Consider the following 20,175-nt stretch of genomic DNA (forward strand, 5'->3'; position numbering starts at 1 on the left):
GAGGACATTCCCTCTGGCACTAGAGCAATTATTTCTACAGTTTCTGTGCAGGACTAGGATGATCAACAGACCTATAGAGGGAGTGTGAACTCTGGCACACCTTCCAGACCTTCTACCCTAGGATGGCAGCTTACTGACCTGACTCATGAAATCTGATGAGGATTCGTGTTCGTCCCAAGGCTGGCTCCTGCCCCTGGCTTTCCCCGTGGCAACAAGGCCATCATGTTCCTCCTCAGGTCCCTTGTGCCTCTTCCTCATGCCTGCTCCAAGCTCGTACTCCTCCGACGTCAGCAGAGGCTTGCTGCTCAGCCTGAAACCCAGATGCACAGCTGGTCAACACCCTGGCCAGCAAAGACTCAAGGGGTGGGGGTAGGGGTGGGGTCCGCCCTCACGGCCCTGAAGGCTGGACTCCGGATGTCGAAGCACAGACAGTGATGGCAGAGTGACGAATCTGGGGAAACAGATCCTGCAAAGCTATGGTGCTGGGATTCTATTTGTGAATGGGGCAGAATGAGTTTAACAGGAAAGAAGAAACACTTCTCCACGGCAGTATCCTCTGCTGGCCTCTTTCTCGCTCGTGCTTCTTCATACATACACTCACTCACACACACATGCACACCCCTTATCAAAACGTGCCAAGAACAAGGATCAGAAATGTCAAAGAACTCCCAGAACGGGAGGGGGATTAAGGGTCTCCAGCTGGTCTCCTGCACCCCTGGGATTAACGCAGTCAAGAATACAGTCCCAGGTTGAAGGCTTCTCTTACCTACTTTAAGCTAAACCTTCACAAGTAATAAAAGCAACTAATATTTACTTGGTGCTTACTATGTGCTTTTTCCCAGGCCAGGGCTTTATATTCCAACCACAACAATGTTCTACATGCTGGTTTCTTCACACAGGGGGAAACAGGCTCCAAAAAGCTAGCACACAGCCCAAGGTCACAATAAACACTGGATGCAGGTGTGACGCAAAAGCAGGAAAGCGTGCCCATCTCAGGGGGCCGTGCTCCGACGCAGGGGCTGCCTGCTGGCGACCCCAACCTCTGCTGTCTTCAGGAACTGCTTCCCTACCCTCCTTTGGCCAGCTGTAGGGAATTTCTTCTGGTCTTCATCCTCTCCTCCAACAGGAACATCCGAGAAGGGTAAATGCAATTCATGGGGGCCCTTGGGGAGGCCCATGGCCAACCCACTGCCTCTCCTGTGCCTTCGGAAGCCACCCTGCGGCCCCCTCTGCTTCCTCAAGCCAAGCACCAGGCTGCCTAGTGTCTGCCCTGCCCCAATAACCCAGGCCAAGGTGCATTCCAACCCCGCTGCTCTGATGGGCCTCATTCAGCTCATGCTACTCCCGACACCCAGAAGATCGGAGCATCACCCCCTAGCCCAGGCCGGAGGAAGAGCTCTCATTCCAGCCACCATTCAAGAAAACCTCCAGAGGTGCCACACGCAGTTTCTGCTACCACTCAAGGAACACACAAGGGAGCACCCCTGGGTCACAGGCTCAGGTGCAACAAGCCAACGGGTCAGGCCAGGAGGACAGGAATAACACTGTCAGTCACACAGGGAACCAAGTGACAGCACAAGTCAGAGCCCGTCCTGGCGGGGCTGAAAGTTCAGCGAATCCCTCCGTAGGGAGGAGGTACATGGAGAAGGGCAGGAATTCGTCCCTAACCCTGAAGGAAGCAGGTGTGGCAGGAAGGTGGGGGAAGGGCTTGGCTGACAGCACGGACACCTCTCTCCCTGGGCTCATCTGCCATTCACTGCTGGGGGGATGAGTCTGCCTGTCCATTCGCCACTCGCCTGGCTCACCCTCCTGGCCCGGGCAGCGCACACTGTGCTCCCTGAGAGCTACCAACCAGGCGGGTCAGAGTCCGAGGGACTCGAGGTCCCCGGTGCCCAGACGCAGGCCCTATGCGGGCCTGTGCTCCTCCCCTCCGAGCTCTATGCCAGTTCCCGACCCACCGAGGGGCCAGCCTTACTTTCCGCTACTGTTGCGGCTCTTCCCTCTCTTGCGGGGGGGCGACAGGGCGCTCAGGGCGTGGGTCCGTTTCCTCGGCCTGCCAGGGCCTCTGCGTGCCAAGCTTCTATGGGGTTCCTCGCGCCTGTCCCTTAAAAAGAATCACACGCTTGGCTGTGAACCTGGGGGGTAGAGGGGGCGCGGAGGAGGACACACGATACGCACACGTCACTCAGGTCCACACACACCTCTAATGGCCTACCACAGCCAACCTACTGAGCACCAACGCCTATGAGAGCCCAAGCAGGCCTTCGCCTGCTGCGGCCTTGTCACCGGGCCGGCCGGGACCGTGGGATGCGGCTGGGGGCACACTCACTCGGGGTCGCGGCGTCTCTGCAGCTTCACCAGCTCTCGCTGCTTCTCCTTGTACCGCCGCTGGACCTCGGCCAGCCGCATCCGGAAGTCCAGCTCCATGGCGTCCATGCTTTCCAAGGACGACTTCATGGCATACATCTGCGGGGAGAGCGGGGTGAGAACGCCGACACCCACCAGCTCCTACCACCCGCAGGAGTGGCGAGGCTTGATGGTGACAGGGCCCTAGCTCGAACCCCGTCTCTGCCACTTATTAACCAAGGCCGTGGGCAGAACGCAGAATAGGGATCAAAACCCAAGTCCAAAAGACTGAGCAAGGGCTGTGTGGCCCCGGACAGCTGCTTAAGCAGCATGGCCTGTCGCGTTACCCATCATTTATAGATGGAGGCTCAGAAACGTGAGGTGCTTGCCCGGGGCCCACAGGCAGCGAGGGGCACAGCCAGGGCTACTCTTCCCAACCCATCAGGCAGTCGCCCATTGTCCCACGGATAAACTGAGACCCAGAAAGGGGAAAGAGTTCGCCCAGGACTGCACAGCAAGTCAGTGGCAGAAGCTGGACTCAGATCAGGCCCTTCCAACTCCAAAGCCAGCCATGTCCCCAGCAAGATGGCATCTCTGGGGGATCCACCCCAGAGCCCACAGGCAGGCAAAAACACTCCGGGACACCTCACCCGTTCCTCCTTCTTCTGCATCCAGCTGTACTTCTTGTTGGGGTTCAGCTCCCGCGGAAGCCGCAGGTTCTTAAGTGGGTCCACGAAGGGGCTGTCCAACACCTCCTTCAGCATGTGGCTGCTGGCTGCCAGCAGGCTCTCCAGCGAGGGCCGCACCGCTGGGCCCCGCTCTGCACCTGCACATTGGGAGGCAGGTGAGCCCATGCGTCTATGCCTGCCCTTGGGGGAGGATTCTAGGCGTTGCCTGGGGGCAGGAATCCTGGACTCAGCAGCCAGCCCGACCCCAAAGAGGGAGGAGAATGAGGCCCAGGACCAGCTCAGGGCTTGCCTAAGGCCACATGGTGGCCCCAAAGATGCTGACTACACCGCAGCCTTTCCAAGAAGCAAGAAATGGTGCATGGTGCTAAATGAGAACGAGCGAGAGCTGGGGAGCACACAGCATGACCCCGTTACAAATGTCCACTGCTACACAAAGTCGTCGTACTTTCTGGAGTGTGCCTCTTTCCGCTTATCTGCCCTTTACATTTTCCATGAGGAATATGCACGCTTTTCACTTCCAGAAAAACAGGAGCCCAAGTTAAGTTTTATAAACTGTAAAGCTAATATGAGAACACAAGAAACACAAACCTGGCAGAAAGGGGTGAAGAAAGAACATCTTCCCCTCCCCAAGAGAGTTGCCCCTGCCACCAGAAGTGCCGAAGGAGACATTCTGGTAGAAGACCCCAGAAACATGTGCCCATAGTCGAACACAAGCAATGTCCATGGGCATCCTTTATAAACATGGAAGAACACCTCACCTCTCTACGCAGCATGGCAAAACGAATGTCTACCACATGTTATGAGCCTGAAACTTACAACACTGACACCTCTGCAGATCAAAGACACCATAATAACAGCAACTTTACATGGCCAGACCCAGTAACAGGTGCCTAAAATTCTCTGGCACTGCGGAGATTTAATCAATCTAAATAACTAACTCTCTACTAATAGGACATTTTAGTCATTTCTAAATTTTTTTTTTTTGGTAGTGGGTGGATAGGCACACAGTCAGGACATGCGTATTCTAGGAGAATTCCCACCTGTGTGAGTAACATAATCGAGGTACGTACATTTCTCTGACAAATATTCCAGCCACCTCCAGAAAGGGCGCACCAACCCAGCATCTCAGCAGTGGCTCATGGGAGGTCATCTCCCCTCCAGTCTTTCCCAAAGTTAAATAAGTTTTCTTTCTTTTCTTTTCTTTTTTATTTTAAACTGGTGTTTTCTCAGTGATCTAACGTGTGATCGGGTTTTGTGAGTGTACCTGAGGTGCTAGTTTTTCACGTGCACCAAAGAAAAAAGTATATTCTTTACTACCGATGCGTATAGCTCCATAAAATCAACATCAGTGACTTTTCTCGCGTGGCTCAGGGCTTCTCGACCTTGGCGCCATCCAAGTTGGCTCAGCTCCTCCTCGGCCCCCCCACCCCAAAGTTGTGGCTGTCCTGGGCATGCGCTACAGTTGCTGCAGTGGCATCTCCTGCCTTTGCCCACTAGATGTCAGCAGTACTCCCCCGAGCAGTGACAACCAGGAGTGTCACCACCGACTAAGAGCCGCGGGTTCTGCTCTTCCATATCCTTGCAGAAACTGAGGAAGCAACCCAGTGAACCCCGTCAGCTCACAACGGGGGCTGGTGCGGGGCTCACAAGGTCCTCCAAGCCATCAGAGTCAGCTGCTGGGTAAGGCAGGAGAGGGCCACCCTGTTACAGAGGAGGGGACCAAGGTGCACCTTTGTCTCCTCCTTCGCCCTCCAAACCAGTCCTGCTGGGGCTCTCACGACTGACAGCCCAGGGAAGCCGGGATGATCCCAGCTGCTACGGGATGAACTGTGTCCCCTGCCAAATCCACACGCCGAAGTCCTGACCCCAGGACCTCAGAAAGTGACCTTATTTTGAGAACCTCTAAAGAGGAAATCAAGCTAAAGTCAAATTATTAGAGGAACCCTAATCCAGGAGGACTGTGTCCCTAAGGGAAAGGGAACTCTGGACACAGGCACAAAGGGGCAACCAGGCGAGGACACAGGAGAGACCTCCACAGGACCCAGCCCTGCTTGCCCCAGGTCTAGAACTTCGCCCCCTCACCCAACTAGGAGACAACACGTTTCTGATCTCTGAGTCCCGCAGTCTGTGGTGTCTGTGACAGCAGCCCCAGCTAACCAACACACCAGCCTTGTGGAGGTACAAGCACGGATGTGACCCATGGGCCATGGGGAAGCTCTAAGTGCCACCTGGGGCCTTTTGTGGAGGACTGATGCTCTGTATCCTGTCAGCAGCTGCTGGGAAGAGAAAAGGGCTACCAGAACCTTCAGCACACACAACCCCTACACACCAGCACCTCCCAAGTGCACTAGCCAGCCCAGGGCCACAGATCCAGCCCAGGGCCACCCAGCCAGCCCTGGACCACACCTCCTCAGCAGAAACCACCTGCAGGTCACAAAGTCTCCCCCCCCCCAATCCCCAACTCCCCACCTCCTGAAAAGTGCTCTTCCACAGGTCAGGCCAGGAACCTTGGACTTGCTCTTACACCCACCCAGAGTCTGGCAAAAGCCCACTGGCTGCACCTTAACTTCCACTCAGAATCCTCCCGCTCCACACCTCCACCTGCCCCGCCCCACCTCCAGGGCCTGGAGCCTCCTCCTGGGTCTCCCTGCATCCACCCCTGTCTCAGCATCAATTATGCACACAGCCCCCAAATGACCCTACTGAAATCTGATCCTATCACTGGAACTCCAAACCCTCTTCCAGGAGGGCCCGGGGACCCCATCCCCTGCCCAACCCGCCAAGCTCCTTGTGGCCACCACTTTCCTCCTTCCACTCCACTCTACTCCCAGCCTCCTGGCTCCGGTTCCAATGTGCCACACACAGAGCCACACCCACCATTCACCTCAGGGCCTTTGCACCTACTGTTCTGTCAGCCTGGAATGTTTCCCCCAGAAGAGTTCCTCCCTGACCTTCCTCGGGTCACTTTAATCAAGAAGAGGATCCCTGGCCTTCTCGCCTCCACCCTGTCCCCTTCCCACTGTGTCCACCTATTACTGCCTGTCACCACCCAACAGTGCCAAGGGCTGCACATGGACAGCCTTGTCTAAAAACCGTGCCGGCACACAGTTAAGTGAGGGCAAGTAGGACTCCCAAACAGAAAATGAGGCAGGGGCGTGCAAAGGAGCAACGGTGGGCAGCAGTCCCCATGCCCCATGGGCAACCCATCTTCAGCCCCTCCTTCCCAGCTGGGCCCTCTGCAGCCCCCACTGAAAACCCAGCACCTGCTGGCAGGACTCCAAGAGGATTTTCATTTTCTTCTGAAAAATAATTTTTTGTATGGAACTATTTTTTTTTAATTTTTTTTTAAATGTATTTATTTGACAGAGAGAGAGATCACAAGTAGGCAGAGAGGCAGGCAGAGAGAGAGAGAAGGAAGCAGGCTCCACTCTGAGCAGAGAGCCCGATGTAGGACTCGATCCCAGGATCCTGAGATCATGACCTGAGCCGAAGGCAGAGGCTTAAACCACTGAGCCACGCAGGTGCCCCTGTATGGAACTATTTAAACGAGAGAAAAGAAGTCATGAACTTTTTGACAACAAGAACCCAACAACAGGGGCACCTGGGTGGCTCAGTGGGTTAAAGCCTCTGCTTTCGGCTCAGGTCATGATCCCCGAGTCCTGGGATTGAGCCCCGTGGAGCCTGCTTCCTCCTCTCTCTGCCTGCCTCTCTGCCTACTTGTGCTCTTTGTCTGTCGAATAAATAAATAAAATCTTAAAAAAAAAAAAAAGAAGAAGAAGAAGAACCAAACAACAGACCCCTGTGGGGGAGTGGGCGGCACCCGTCCAGGCTTCCAGGGGGCCACAGGACCATGGCAATGAACAGGCCTTGAAAATGTGGCCTTGGTTCTGACCTAGCCATTTTCCCGGGGAACAGACCCCCAGGAAAATCAGAGGGACGGCCAAGGATTTTTCTTCAGGCATAACCATCATATTACGTACAACAGCAAAACAAAACAAAACAAAACAGAGGGCAGTACCATCTAGGACTAGGTTACTGAAGGCTGGGCCCTCCACGAGCTAGAAAACTTGACTGTCCCTAAAAAAAATTGCCAAGACACACAGCTCTGAAAAATATTTCATAGAGATATGCTAAGTGAAAAGGGCGGCTCACAGAACATTGTTTACAAAACGATCTTAATTTTAGAAGTGGTGTGTGTACAGAAAAAGTTCTAGAAAAAATGCACCAAAACACTAGCAACACATTACCACCCTGACAGCTGTCGCCTGGGCCCTTCATGCCAGTTCTGGGCCGAGCGTGGGGTGGTGAGGCTCGCCTGGCCCACAGCTCCTTCTGTACACATTTCTTGGAACGCCCCGAGTTTCTGTGTTGAACACCAGTGGGTTTGTGCCTAGCCCAGAATTCACTGCCCTTCTGCTGACAGTACCTGTTTCCTTCTGAGGGCTACCCTCCCCTGCCCTCCAGAAGAGAGAGCCCCGTGAGGGGCAGTGAACAATCAGCCTGTTCCTTCCCAGCTCCCCAGCCACCCCTTGCTTCTGCAGAGAGCATGAACCCCAGGGAGCCAATGAGAATGAATCAAAGTTCATTTGCCAGAGGTACCCAAGAAAGCGGTGGCCTCTTTTTAGAGTCTGCAGAATCAGGTAGGCCTGTAGGCCTGCAAGGAAGTGCTGGTGACCCCCATGGGGGCAGTGGGCCTGCTGTGAATGAGGCCAACAGACAGGAAAATGGAGCAGCTGGAGAGAGAGATGGGGAAGGGGTATATAGGGAAAGAAACTCCTGACAACTTGAAACGCCCAGATCCAAGCTTTGCGCAATGGCAGTATCGTAGCCAATGAGGTTTATCCAAGGCGCGATTATTGCTAATTGAAACACCCAGATCCAGCCATAGCTGAAACTTACTAATTATCACTGTACTTGGGTTCCAAGAGCCAATCAATTTACCCCACCATTTTCTAAGTTCAAAGGAGAGTTCCTGTCCCCTACAACACCAAGAATGGTGCCAGTAAAAAGCCCAGCACTGACAGAACAAGGAGAAACGTCATCACTAAGAAACCCGTAGATCCGGCTGCATGGTAACATGAAGGCGCTTGGAACACTACTGACCTGTAACCAACTGAAATGGTCAATTTCATTATGTGGATTTTGCCTCCACTTAAAAAAAATAAAAAACAGACACAAATAAGCCATTTCCTGAGGATTTTCAAAATTGTTAAATTCTTACAAAAGAATTTAAAAATGTAAAAAAAAAAAAAAAAAAAAGCCCCAGAAACCAAGCACACCTTGTGGCTCACCTCCCACCTCCTGGCTCCTCTTCTCCAGCTCCAGCTCGGCGATCTCGCTCAGCAGGGTGATCCCGTGCAAGAAACTCTGCTCCAGGACCAGGCTCTGCGCTGCCTCCAGCTTCTCCAGGGCCTGGGTGCCGGGGCCCGGGGAGGGCAGAGGCCTGGCCTGGGGCAGTTCCGCAGCCGCCGCCAGAGCGTTCATACCAGCCAGTGGGTCCTCCAGGCCGGGCAGAAACTGGTCGGAGCCTTCTTCCTCCAGGAAGCAGGAGCCGCTGGGCACAGGTGCGGCCTCCCTGGCCTCCAGACTCAGGCACTCCCCGTCCCCGGCGGGCATGTCACAGTCTGCCAACTCCAGGCTGGGCCGGGGCTCGCTCGGGGCTGCCTGTGCTAGGGCCTCCTCAGGCACCGCCTCCGCCATGGACACAGCCATGGGCATATCGACGGGCACCTCCACGGGCTCCTCCTTGGCCTCGACCAGTGTCTCTGGTGTCAGTCGCACCCCCAGGTCCGGGGTGGCTGTGCACGGTTCTGTCCGGCCTGGGGAATCGACCCGCGCTTCGGCCCCCTCCGCGAAGTCCGGGCCCCCGGGGGGCTCCATGCCCCCCTGCCCGCTGGCGCTCAGCGCCTGGGCCTCCAACAGACCACTTCCACAGCCAGCCACGGGGCTTGGGGCTGCCAGGGCTTCCTCGGGAGCCAATGTCAGGGGAGACTCCAAGGAGGGCACCTCTGCAGGGCCATCGTCCACGTCCTCCACCTCGGCCTTCACCTCCCGTTCTACCAGCGGCTCTTCGTTGGGACCCTCGCGCAGAGGCTCTGGGATCTTGGAGGGGGACAAGCGGATAGGCTTGTCTTCAGGCGACAGCGCCAGGCGCTCGGGCCCATCGGCCGGGAGCGGCACATCAGGGGCCCGGCCGTCGGCATCGGAGGCCGCTGTGGGCTGCAGCAGGAACGGGTAGGGCCTCCCGTAGTGCGGCGGCAGGGTTTGAAACGGGTACCTGGGTGGGATATCTGCCGAGGACATGGAGAAGTCAGCAGTGGCGCTCTGTCACATCTGACATCCCTCATGTCCTCATGCACATCCACCCACCAGCCAAGACAGAGACCCTGTGGCCACCCTCCTGTCCCGGCCAGCCTACGGAGCTGTGACCTCTTCCCGGCAGCATCTGGGGACATCGGCATGTCCAGACCAGAGAGAGAAAAGTCAGCCACCATCCTGTCCCCAAGGGGCTTCAGGTCTCAGAAGCAGAAATCATCATCAGCTTGCTTTCTCTCCCCAGCCCTAACCCCACAGGATCCAGCACGAGGCTAGCCCAGAAGCAAACACTCAGCAGACCGCCCACGGTCCTCACCCACCCAGGACATCTCCAGTCCACCATTCCCGCCCCATCCCGTTAAGAGCAGAGCTGGGGCACCCAGGTTGTTGCAGTGTTGCCCTCCCCCCGACCTTCCTACTCTATGCTTCCCCCATCGAAGCGTCTTCTCCAAGAGCAGGACGGTCTGCAGGCGGATCTCCACAGTGCTCCCTGGGCTGACCAGGGGGAGATGGGCGCACACAGCACCTCCCGGGGCCCAGGCACGTACTCTGTGCCAGACATGAGCAATCTCCCCAGAGAGGGGCAGCCACCTGCCCCAAGGTCACACAGCATTCTGGTGGCAGAATCTGAACTTGAACTCACATCCTCCCGGCCATGCTCTCACACTCGTAAGGGCCACCAGGGAGGAGGCATGCCATTCAGGCCACCGCTGCACATCCCACTGACCCAGGCCAGGGTGGGGAAGAACACTGTGCTGACAGCGGGGAGGGGGCACCCCCAGAATGGGGATCCCCATGCTACTGTTCTCACTGTGCCCACTCAGCAGCTCCCGTGGGCCAGCTACAGTGTGCCTTACAGTTCTAAGCTTTGCTTGATCCTCAGAATGAGTCCTTCAGAAACAGTTGGGTTATTTTGTTTTTTTATACCATAGCTTCTGTGCCTGCCGTGGAACCCGCCGTGGAACCCGCCGTGGAACCCACCGTGGGACCCACCGTGGGGCCTGAACTCATGACCCCGAGATCAAGGGTCAGACACCTTACAGATGGAGCCACCCAGGCACCCCAAGGTAGGTTCAAACGTAACTGTGCTCCCGAAGTGGGGCCCGAGAAAGGCCGAGCCCCCATGCTCATGCGTTCATTCCAGAGCCTGGAAGCAGACCCGGCACAGGGCAGGCACCCAGCAGACAGAGGAAGGAAGGAAGGGCTGGACCCATGGAGGGTACATGGACCGGCAGCGGGGGACAGCTCTGCCAGAACCCAAGCCCCCTCCAGTCTGAGCATCACGCGGCCCCCGGGGGTCTGAGCCTCACTCCTACCCGAGAACAAGGCCTGGAAGGGGCTGGGGGCTTCCTTCTCCAACTCCAAGTCCTTCTTCTCCACGACATTCTCAGGCGCCTCCTCCTTGCGGGTGATGCCAGGAGTGGGCGGCGGGGAGGCGGGCGGCGGGCTGCTGGGGTGGGAGCTGGGCGTGGCGGGGTAGGCATAGGTGGGTGCCTTGGACACATCCTCCAGTTTCTGGATGACCTTGGCCTTCAGGGCAGCCACAGGGGAAGCGCGGGGAGATGGTGGCGGGCTCATGGCCTTGCCGTAGGTGCCCGTGGGGCCAGCAGCCAGGCCGGGGGGCTTCCGTGGCAGCAGCCCAGGGCCTGGGGCAGCCAGGCCGGCCTTGCCTGCAGCCTCGAGGCTCCGCTTGCTCACCTTCTCCTCCATCTCCACCCGATGTTCCTGGGCCTTCAGCCGTTCCTGCTGGGGAGGCGGCCGGCACGCAGGGTGAGCACAGCAGGAGGCATCACCCAGCACCTCCCCAATCCCCGGGGGCCCCTCAAGCGGGGTCCAGGGTGCAGGCTGCCCACCCTCCCGGCCTGCTATGGACATTCCATCCTGACTCGCGTGTAACAAGCACAGCGTTCCTTGTGGAACCCCAGACAGGACTGGTGTGGGGAGGGGGGGGGCGCCTCCAGCCTGGCCCTGCTGGGAACCTGCTGTCAGGACAAGGAGGGCAGGGCGGAGGCATGAGGCTCCTGATGTTAAAGGAGACACCCCACTCCCCACACTTTGATGGCATTAGAATAGCTACCCTCACAGGGAACTCACTACCTACTGAGTATGCTCCTGCCTTATCACCTTTGGGTCTCAAAATGCCTGTTGTGGCGGGGGGGGGGGGGTCTCTTCCTGCATTTGATGCTCTTTGAGGCAATGGAAGGACAGCCAGTGCTCATGGGGGAGGTGAGGGGGGCAGGGAGCCAGGCAGTCACAGAAAACATACTGGGAAGAAATGCTCCCAGCACCAGCCACTCTCCTGATTATTAAATCTCACTGATAATCCTGATGACGCAGTTACTAGTACTCTCCAGAGTAGGAAACCTAAGCCCGGAGACGTTAAGTCATTCACTCAAGGGCACAGAGCCAGATACGCCAGAGCTGAGGGTCAAACCCCAGGCCCTGGCCCTGTCCACTGCCCTGCCTGCTGCTTGGGCCACCTCGGTGGACTTCCCTAGAGTGGCCACTGCCTGAAGGAAAAGGGACAGGCCAAGCAGCAGATAGATGTCCTGGAAGGAGGCAGGAGGAGGCAGGAAGGCTGTGGACTTCTGGGAGCCCACCCACGTGGGGAACCCCTCGTCTCCCAGCTCTTGCGATCAATCAACACGATGGTCAGAGGCCAGCCCTGGCCTGAGAAGGGAGCCTGGACCATGGAGCTGGCAGCCCGGCCGGGGGAGCTCAAGGAGGTGGTCAGCCTGGGCTCAGAAAGCATCCAATGCAAACTTCCCCAGTCCAGCAGGCTGCCTCGCCTGCCTCAGTTTCCCTGCTGCACCCTGTACCCTGCCAGTCTCCATCCACCTCTGGGCCTTGCTCACGTTGTTCCCTGTGCCTGAAGGGCTTGTCCATGGTCAACTCCTTGGGTCTGTGGGCTGACGCTTCCTCCTCCTCCAGGTGGCCCTCCCTGACCACCAGCCCCTGCCCTCTTTTCTCCCTCACAGCTCTTAACTGCTGAGCTCCTGCCTGTGGAGCCATCTGCCTCTCGATCCCTGGGGGGCTGCGGCGGGCTCCCCGCCCCGTCACCACCACCCCCCCCACTCACCACGAGCTGGGCGCTCCTCTGCAGTTCCAGGGCCTGGGCCGCCTGCTGCTGCAGGTACAGGAGCTCCTGCTGCCGCAGGAAGCGCTGCTGGGAGAAGAGCTGCAGCTGCTGGGCGTGGTGCAGGGGGCCGCGGCCTGGTGGGTACAGGGCAGCCCAGAGCGGGGGCGCCGCGGCCCGCTCCATCAGCTCCGCTAGAGGCAGGACGCACAGTGAGGCTGCATCCGCCCCCCAGCGCCCCCAGCCACCCCCTCTGGAGGCGGGGCAGGGCTGGCCCGGAGCCTCCCTCTGCACCCACCTCCCTGGCCCAGGGCCCAGACCCAAGAGCTCCATCCACACCCCAGGTGGGATGTCCCGGGACTCTTAGGGCAGGAGCATGCCAACAGGGGGTCTCCAATCGCTTCCTCCCCACCACACCCAGTGGTCTGCCAAGCTGACTCCTGAGGGATGGGAGGCACCAGGGCCAGGGGGGAGGGGTGTGCAGGCCCCAGAAAGGAAAACCTGCTTTGGTTCTGGGTAGGAGAACATTAAAACCAAGACGCCTATGGATTTTTGACACGGGGAAGCCATGGACATCAGAACATCCTCGAAGCCCCGGTCTGCCTCCTACCCATGAGCCCTCCACCCAAAGGCCACCACTTACCAAAGTGAGGCAGGTGGTCGCTGGGAATGACCACCAGCTGGCCCGACTGGGGGTCCCTCACGAACTGGTAAGCTGATGGCAGGGAGCCCCCCAGGCCAGGTGGGAAGGCGGGCGCCATGCCCTGGTGCAGAGGAGGTGGGCCCAAGCCTAGGAGGACCCAGAACCGAGTCAAGGCCAAGAGCCGGGGGGTGGGGGGGGACAGGCCCACGCCCTTGCTGTCTGCTCCCCAGACTCCCACCTCCTCGGGCCTCCAGGCAGGAAGCTGAGGGGTAACAGGCTGCAAGCATGTCCACAGCCACCCACCCCTGGGCACCAGCTTCTAATGGGCTCAGCAGAGAGACCCCCAGGCGGGTGTCTTAGTGACCACCTTCCTCGGACTCATGAGGGAGCTCAAGTGCAGGGAGAGGATGCGAGGCCCAGGCCCTGGCCACAGAAGACAGGAGGCCGCTCTGGGCGTGGGTCCCACGAGCAACTCCCCTCCACCCACAGTCATGCCCCCGCACCAGCCCTGGGCTCCAGGCAAGAACATGTGGGGCCCACTCTATCCTCAAGCACCAGATAAGGGGGACTCGCGCACCCCACACCCACCGTAGGGGTGCCCGGCGAGCCACATGGACGTGCTACCCGAGCGGGGCAGCCAGGGATGAGTGCCCAGGTGGGCTGCGGGGTCGGCGGACCAGCGCCCGGAGCCTGCCAGCGATGGGCCACCGGTCACCATGAGGTTAGGGTTCAGGCCATTAGCAGCACAGCTGGTGGGGTGCAAGCGGGCCAGGTCAGCCAGCTCCTTACTTTCTCTGAAAGGGAAACAGGCATTGGCAACAGCCCCGTGGGCCTGGGGAGGGGATGGGGGAGAGGATGGTTATCCCCCCGAATACCCAGCGGACACCCAGCATGAAGAGGAACCAGCTCTGGCTCAGAAAAGAATGGCCCCCCAGGACCTCCCCCAGGAGGGGCGACACACACTCCCTGGAGAGGGACTGTGGGGCCATCTGGCCTAGGATCCAGGTCGTGGGCCAGGATAGCTCCAGCTCCCAAGACAAGAGGCCACACCCACTAGGGTCATGCGTCCCGGCCCCTGGGTAGCCCCCAAGCCCTCACCTGAGGAGCTTCTCCTGGTCTCGGTCCAGCCGCGCCCCCAACAGCCGCTCCTCCCGGTGCCTGGTCCTCTCATCCCCACAGTCACCATCGGCTCGGCTGTGCCCTGAGGGGAGTAGACAGGTGGTGACCCCCAGTCCAGAGCCCCAGCGAGCCCCACTCCCGGCCAGATGTCCTTGGTGCCAGGCCCTTCCACACCCCACGGAGGGCCGGTCTATAACTCCCGCACTCCCACGGGGAGCCACCCAGCATGCTGTTAAGACGGATCCCGCGAGAAGGCCAAGTACATTCACTGTCGCAGCTCTGCTACTTTGGGGCTGGGAGGGCAGAATCTGGGGGCGGGATGGGTAGGACTGGAAGGAGGACCTCAAGCCAAAAAAGCAGCACAGCCAGACCCAGGTCCCCGGGAATCCGCCACCACCCTCAAGCCTCACGAAGTCTCATCGGGGTGCTGGCTGCTGCAGACATGCAGCTCATCTTTCTAAAACCGAGACAGGAGAATAAAACCAGAGACAAGATGATCCACATGGGGGTGAGCAGAAAATGCGGGAGCTGCCACTGGGGCTCCCCTGTCCCCGCCCTTGCCCAGCACGCGCCACCCACCCAGGCTAGTACCACCACACCTCCTATGAGCTGCCCGGCCCCCAGAGACCCCTCAGAGCAGAGAAGGCATGTTCCCAAGTCCAGCCTGGCACTCAGCCAGTTAATCGAGGGGGGGGGCGGGGCAGGACCCTATGGAGGGCCCTCTGTCCCTCCTCGGCCTGCCACCTTCCTCCCACTCTGTCCCAGCCCCTCCTCCTAGGCGTTTTCTACACCACGAGCTGGAACTCGGGACACATGTGGCAGTCCAGGGGACACTAGGGCATGGGAGGCAGCAAGAGACCACACAGAAAGCCCCGGAGACTTTCGTCAAAAGGGAAACCCACTGGGGCTGGGATTCATGCTCGGGGAGGAGGCCGCTCCCAGTCCCCCCCAGCACGCAGGTGTCACTGCTCCGGCAGCAGCCCCCACCCTCGTGGGAAAGAACCTCACTAGGAATGCTGCCGTCTCCTTAGTCCCCCCCGTACCCCCAAAACCAGGAGCTCGCAAAGAACAGAGCCCCCAGGAGAGGTTCAGGGGTGCCAGGGCATCTCCCCGTCCTCTGGGGAAGGCCGGAGCCTGCCAGCCCCAAGACCAAGGGCAAGAGCCCTGAGAGAGCACGCCAGAGACCCAAGCCCATGTGCCCATGGACCAAGTGCACAGAGGGACAGCCAGCAGCCTAGCACTGGGGAAAGAACGGGACCCAGAAGCAGCTAGAGACACTGGGACAGTGAGAGCACCGCAAATGCCGGAGGTGGGCGGGGCCAACAGGGGAGCGCAGGGAGCATTTGGCGGATCAGCGCCAACGACGAGGGCATCCGGCAGCCTGGCAGGAGTGCGGGCGGACAAGGGAGACTGTGGCTTCACAGCCTGCCCCGGGGGACACCGAGGTACATCCCTGGCCACCTGCTCAACCATTCAGCAAGGCCATGGTCAGCAAAGGCACTGAGCAGATGCCGTGTATGCCAGCTCAACGTCACTGCAACCCCTCCGGGCCCCAGGCAGGGAGGGGAGAGGCCCTCCATGGGAACGCAGTGCCACAGCCAGGTTGGGCTGAGACCCAGCCAGGGTGCCCCTTGCCTCCGGCGTCAATCAATGTGGCTCCCGTATCCAAAGGGAGCCTAAGCCCACTCTCCCACTTCATTAAGGACTGGAAGGGGCCCTGTTCAGGGATCCCCCGAGGTAGGGAGGGCCAGAAGGGCAGCCCGGTCTGCAGGCAGGGCCAACATGTGGACGGCCACCCAGAGGCCTGTGACTGGGCTGGGAAGTCAGCATGTGCGCCCAGCTTCCTTCTCCCAGAGGAGATGGCCTCCCACTCCCTGGGCCACCCTGGACTCAGGCACAGGCTTTGCACTAATTCCTGAAGTCCCCAAAAGGGACAAGTGCCCGCAGGGTATCCTGACTCCAAGTCCCTTGTCCTCTGGCCCGATGCCTCTCCATTGCTGTGACTGTCACCAATCACTCAGGATGTCAGCGGCTTCCCATCTCTGGCCCTACCTCCCACCGCAAACCTGTCTGCAGCCCCACCCACCTTGGGGGACCCACCAACCCCAAGTCAGAGCCCCAGAGCAGCTCTCTCCAAATTCGGATGGTCTCTGAAGAAATACGACATGCCCACACTACCCAGGCTTGGCTGTACTACAGATCTACCCTCCTCCTCCCATGTCAACCTGTCACCTCTACCGCCCTTACTCACACCTGTCCCTCCCGCAGAACGCCAGCCCCATAGAACCATGCCCCTATGACCTTGGCTTCCTGCACTCCAGTCACCTCAGGGCCATACATGCTGTTCCCTCTACCCAGAGTGCCCTTCCCCAAGACTGCTTAGGCTGTCCTGTCAGAGCTCGGCTTAAAAGCCACCTCCTCCAGGAAGCCCTCCCAGACCATTTCTCCTCCACGAAGCTCCCTATTTGTCTCCCTCCCATCAGTGACCACAATTATGCTACTACCCTGCTTGCTGATGATTTGCCATTTGCTTCCTCCATAACCCTATGTACTGCTCTGGTTCAAGGAGTCCCGCTCCTGGCTGTGTACCTCTTCCCAACACAACACCTGGCACTGAGGGAGCTACTCAATAAATATGCAGGAAAGGAAGGAAAGAAAGAAGGGAGGGAGGGAGGAAGGGAGGAAAAAAAGAAGGAACCCTACAGATATCTACAGAAAAAACGAGCTATGTAGCAGGAATAGCAAGTACAAAGGCCCTGGGGCAGAAGCGTGCCAGAGAACATCAAGGAGACCATGGTGGCTAGAGAGACTTATAAGCAAGAGAGGTGCCTGGAGTTGGGATAACAGAAGAGGTGGGTACAACCTACTGGGTCCTGGAGGCTGTGGAAGGGAACGTGGTTTAGATTTTGTTCAAGGTGGGAGGGAAGCCAGAGGAAGAGTGAACCGGAGGGCCCAATCACTCCTCCACGCTGAGTCCCAGGCCGGTGGGAGACCAGCTCCTCCTCCATGAGCCAGGCATGTGGGGCAGGGCCCAGAAACACAAACCTCACCCCAGCCCTTCTCTGCCCAGAAGGACCCTAGATCTTCTCTGTGCATCCACTCACTCAGGGGTCATCAACCCAGGACATGGGACCCAGAACTCAACCCACTCTAGATTAGGAAACTGAGGCACAGGAAGGCCAAGCAACCTGCCCAGGTCATACCCCGGACTGACAAGGCGGCTTCTCTGGCTGGGATTGGCATCGGAGTGTCTTCCCGGCCGCTGAGGAGCTGCACGGCAAGGTGCTGGGGACACGGCAACACAGCTGTTATCACGCATTTGCAGCCCCGCCCCAGGGCCCAGGACCGGGACTGCGAGGCCACAGCCTCTCCAATCCCAGTAGAGGCCAGGACTGAGGCCTGGTTCCCACGGCAACCCCATCCCGGTGTCCCTCTGGCAGATGTGGTGCGGCTGCTGCTGGCTCAGGCTGACCGAGCCCTCTCTAGGATCCAGGGCCATCACTGCTGCTGACACCCACACGACCCCAGCTCTGCCTGGGGTGACGCGGGAGCACCCCCACAGCCCCTCCTGCCAGAGTCCCCATCCCCATGCCTCCACCACAGCGGTGACACCAACAGGCAAGAAGAACACATAGGAGCCGTAAACCTGGGCCAAGGTTTGTTCAAGCTCAGCCTGCCCCTTCCAGCCCAGGGACCCTGGGCCACTCCCTTCACCTCCTCAGGGCCCCTCTCCCTGAAGGGGAAGCCAAGAGAGCAACAGATCCTCCTGCCAGGGGTTGCTGGGGGCCTGGGCTGGTTCCACCTAATGACCAGGGTCTCCCGGGGCCACCCGCTGAATGACAGTGGCTGTGTAGGGTATCCGGGGACATAGCACCTGTCACTAGGGCTCATGGCCATAGGTCATGCCTGTCCTTACCCCATCTCCGGGCCTGTATGGGCCGCCAGGGGCATTTCTCCAAAAGATCTAGAACTCATAGGCGCTGTCACAAGCTCTCAGACCCCCAAACGCTGAATATGTGCCAAGAAAGGGCAGGCCTGGTTATGACACACCTACTGTGTGCCCAGCAGCTGCATGGTCAGTGCGGACACCAGGGCCCAGAAGGCTCGGGCCTCCTGTGTTAAGGTCACACACCTGATGAGGCAAAGACCGGCTTTGAACCCACTGACCAGCAGAAGGCCCTCTCCAAAAATTCAAGAGACAGGGAAGGTAAGAAGAGACCAGGAGACATAGGCTGACTACCCCCCACTTGGCCGGGGTGCCCCTAATTCCTGCCCTTCCCCAAGTGTGCCAGTATTGGGAAAAACCACTACTTCTGATGGGAACTGTGTTAAGGGAAAGAACCCAGCTGCCTACTTTTCAATGGCTGCCAGTGACAGACCATCGCCTGAACGACTCATCCCAAGCCCATCAGGGAGGTCCTCCTTCCTCCCTCCGTCCCCACATTCTGTCACACACGTACACTGTTACACATACATGCACTGTCACATGCTGTCACATGCTGTCACACCGTCACATCACACACGTTGTCACTTTCACACTATCACACTGTCACACTCACACATTCATTCACACACAGTCACAGTGTCAGGGTCACACTCATTCAGTCACACGCGTGGTCACATATAACGTCACACACGTTTGTCTCACATTCCTACTACAGTCTCGTGCTGCCACAGTCACTGCCAGTCACACGCCCTGCCACAGTCACACTGCCTTTCTCACACACACCCTCACACACACCCTGTCTCACACACAGTTCTCTCCCACACTCATACCCATACTCGGACCGCTACAGTCACACGCACTGTTGTATGCAGTCACACGCACTGTCACAGCATCACAAATTCTCAGTCCCACAGTGTCATACCATCACACATTCTCTCACACACACACATACCCTGTCACACTGTCACACGCACATGCACTCGCACACCGTCTCACGCATGTTCACGGGCGCACTCTCATAGGTCTTCTCTCAAAAACATACATTTTCTCTCACACATACTCAAACACTCTCTCTCTCTCTCTCACAGGTCCCCACAGACACATGTCCCTTGGACCTGGGCAGATCCTCAGGACTGTGAGCCCTCAACAGGGGTGAAATACCATGTCACATGACCATTCCTTCAGAGAAAGGACCCAAAAAGATCTCGGGCCTCCCAAAAGGTTCCCCGGATGCAAACCTCTGTCCTAGCAGAAGGGCTCATCCCCCACCAAGCCAGCCACCACTGACCCAGAGTTGTCATCAGCTCCTTCAATCCCAGAATGAGGCAGTGCCTCGGGCCAGCCGCCTGGGTCAGGGAACAGGCTTCCTTCACTCAGGCTCCAGAAAGAACCATGGACACAGTCATTCCACAAACATCCATGGAGTGTCTCTCACTCTAGGCTGGATAAAGATCCCCGGCAGCTACTGTGTGCATGCCAACGGCTGGGGCGAGGGCCAGCAACCCTGTGCCTTCCTGGGCGCACCTGGGAGAGCAGGGCTAAGACAGCAGGGACAGGACGGTGGCTAGGCGCCATGGACTGAGGCCAAAGTCCAGAAGTTAGCAGAGGTGGGCCAGACCAAGATAGGGAGCAGGTCCCAAAAGACATTCACCCAAGATGCCTACATAGCCTCCAGGAGTAAAGTCTGGGAGGTATAGGAAAGGGGGCCACATGGATGCCAGAGACAGGGGCCCAGGACAAGGGTTAAGGTCTAAGCTAGGTACCAGCTGCGTAAGGGAAGCTGGCCGGACACTGGAAACAGAGGCACGGGGAAGAAATCCGGGCCAGCTATTGAGAAGTCACAAGAGCAAGGACAGTGGGAAACAGTCTCAAACGCCACATCACAACACACTAGACACCATCCAGGTACGGGGTACAGCCTAGCGCCCACCCAACCTGTAGAAAGCATCCTCGGCTCCACAATGGGCAGATCAAGTCCACAGTTCCAACAAAAATGCCACAAACATCAACCCTCCAAAACCCCATTCCAACAGTGCATATA

The 20,175-nt window shown here is 58.4% G+C and overlaps 1 protein-coding gene across 11 annotated transcripts in view; it reads right to left on the reverse strand.

Annotated features, from left to right (window-relative positions):
* LOC309857750 (trinucleotide repeat-containing gene 18 protein-like) overlaps positions 1 to 20,175 on the reverse strand; it is an 83,271-nt gene that overhangs the window by 35,806 nt on the left and 27,290 nt on the right. For 4 of the 11 annotated variants that reach the window (XM_082750507.1, XM_082750506.1, XM_082750498.1 and 1 more), the window contains 10 exons: positions 14,168 to 14,270; positions 13,658 to 13,863; positions 13,070 to 13,216; positions 12,430 to 12,620; positions 10,667 to 11,096; positions 8,315 to 9,325; positions 2,997 to 3,172; positions 2,330 to 2,466; positions 1,976 to 2,104; positions 139 to 310 (listed from right to left, as the gene is read on the reverse strand). In XM_082750507.1, the coding sequence (XP_082606633.1) occupies positions 139 to 310; positions 1,976 to 2,104; positions 2,330 to 2,466; positions 2,997 to 3,172; positions 8,315 to 9,325; positions 10,667 to 11,096; positions 12,430 to 12,620; positions 13,070 to 13,216; positions 13,658 to 13,863; positions 14,168 to 14,270 (2,702 nt within the window). The remainder of the gene's footprint in view (positions 1 to 138; positions 311 to 1,975; positions 2,105 to 2,329; positions 2,467 to 2,996; positions 3,173 to 8,314; positions 9,326 to 10,666; positions 11,097 to 12,429; positions 12,621 to 13,069; positions 13,217 to 13,657; positions 13,864 to 14,167; positions 14,271 to 20,175) is intronic. The other 7 variants (XM_082750500.1, XM_082750499.1, XM_082750501.1 and 4 more) reach the window with 6 other exon arrangements.

Source organism: Mustela nivalis, assembly GCF_964662115.1.
Source record: "Mustela nivalis genome assembly, contig: HAP1_SCAFFOLD_1172, whole genome shotgun sequence".
In the NCBI taxonomy this organism is placed as follows: Eukaryota; Metazoa; Chordata; class Mammalia; order Carnivora; family Mustelidae; genus Mustela; species Mustela nivalis.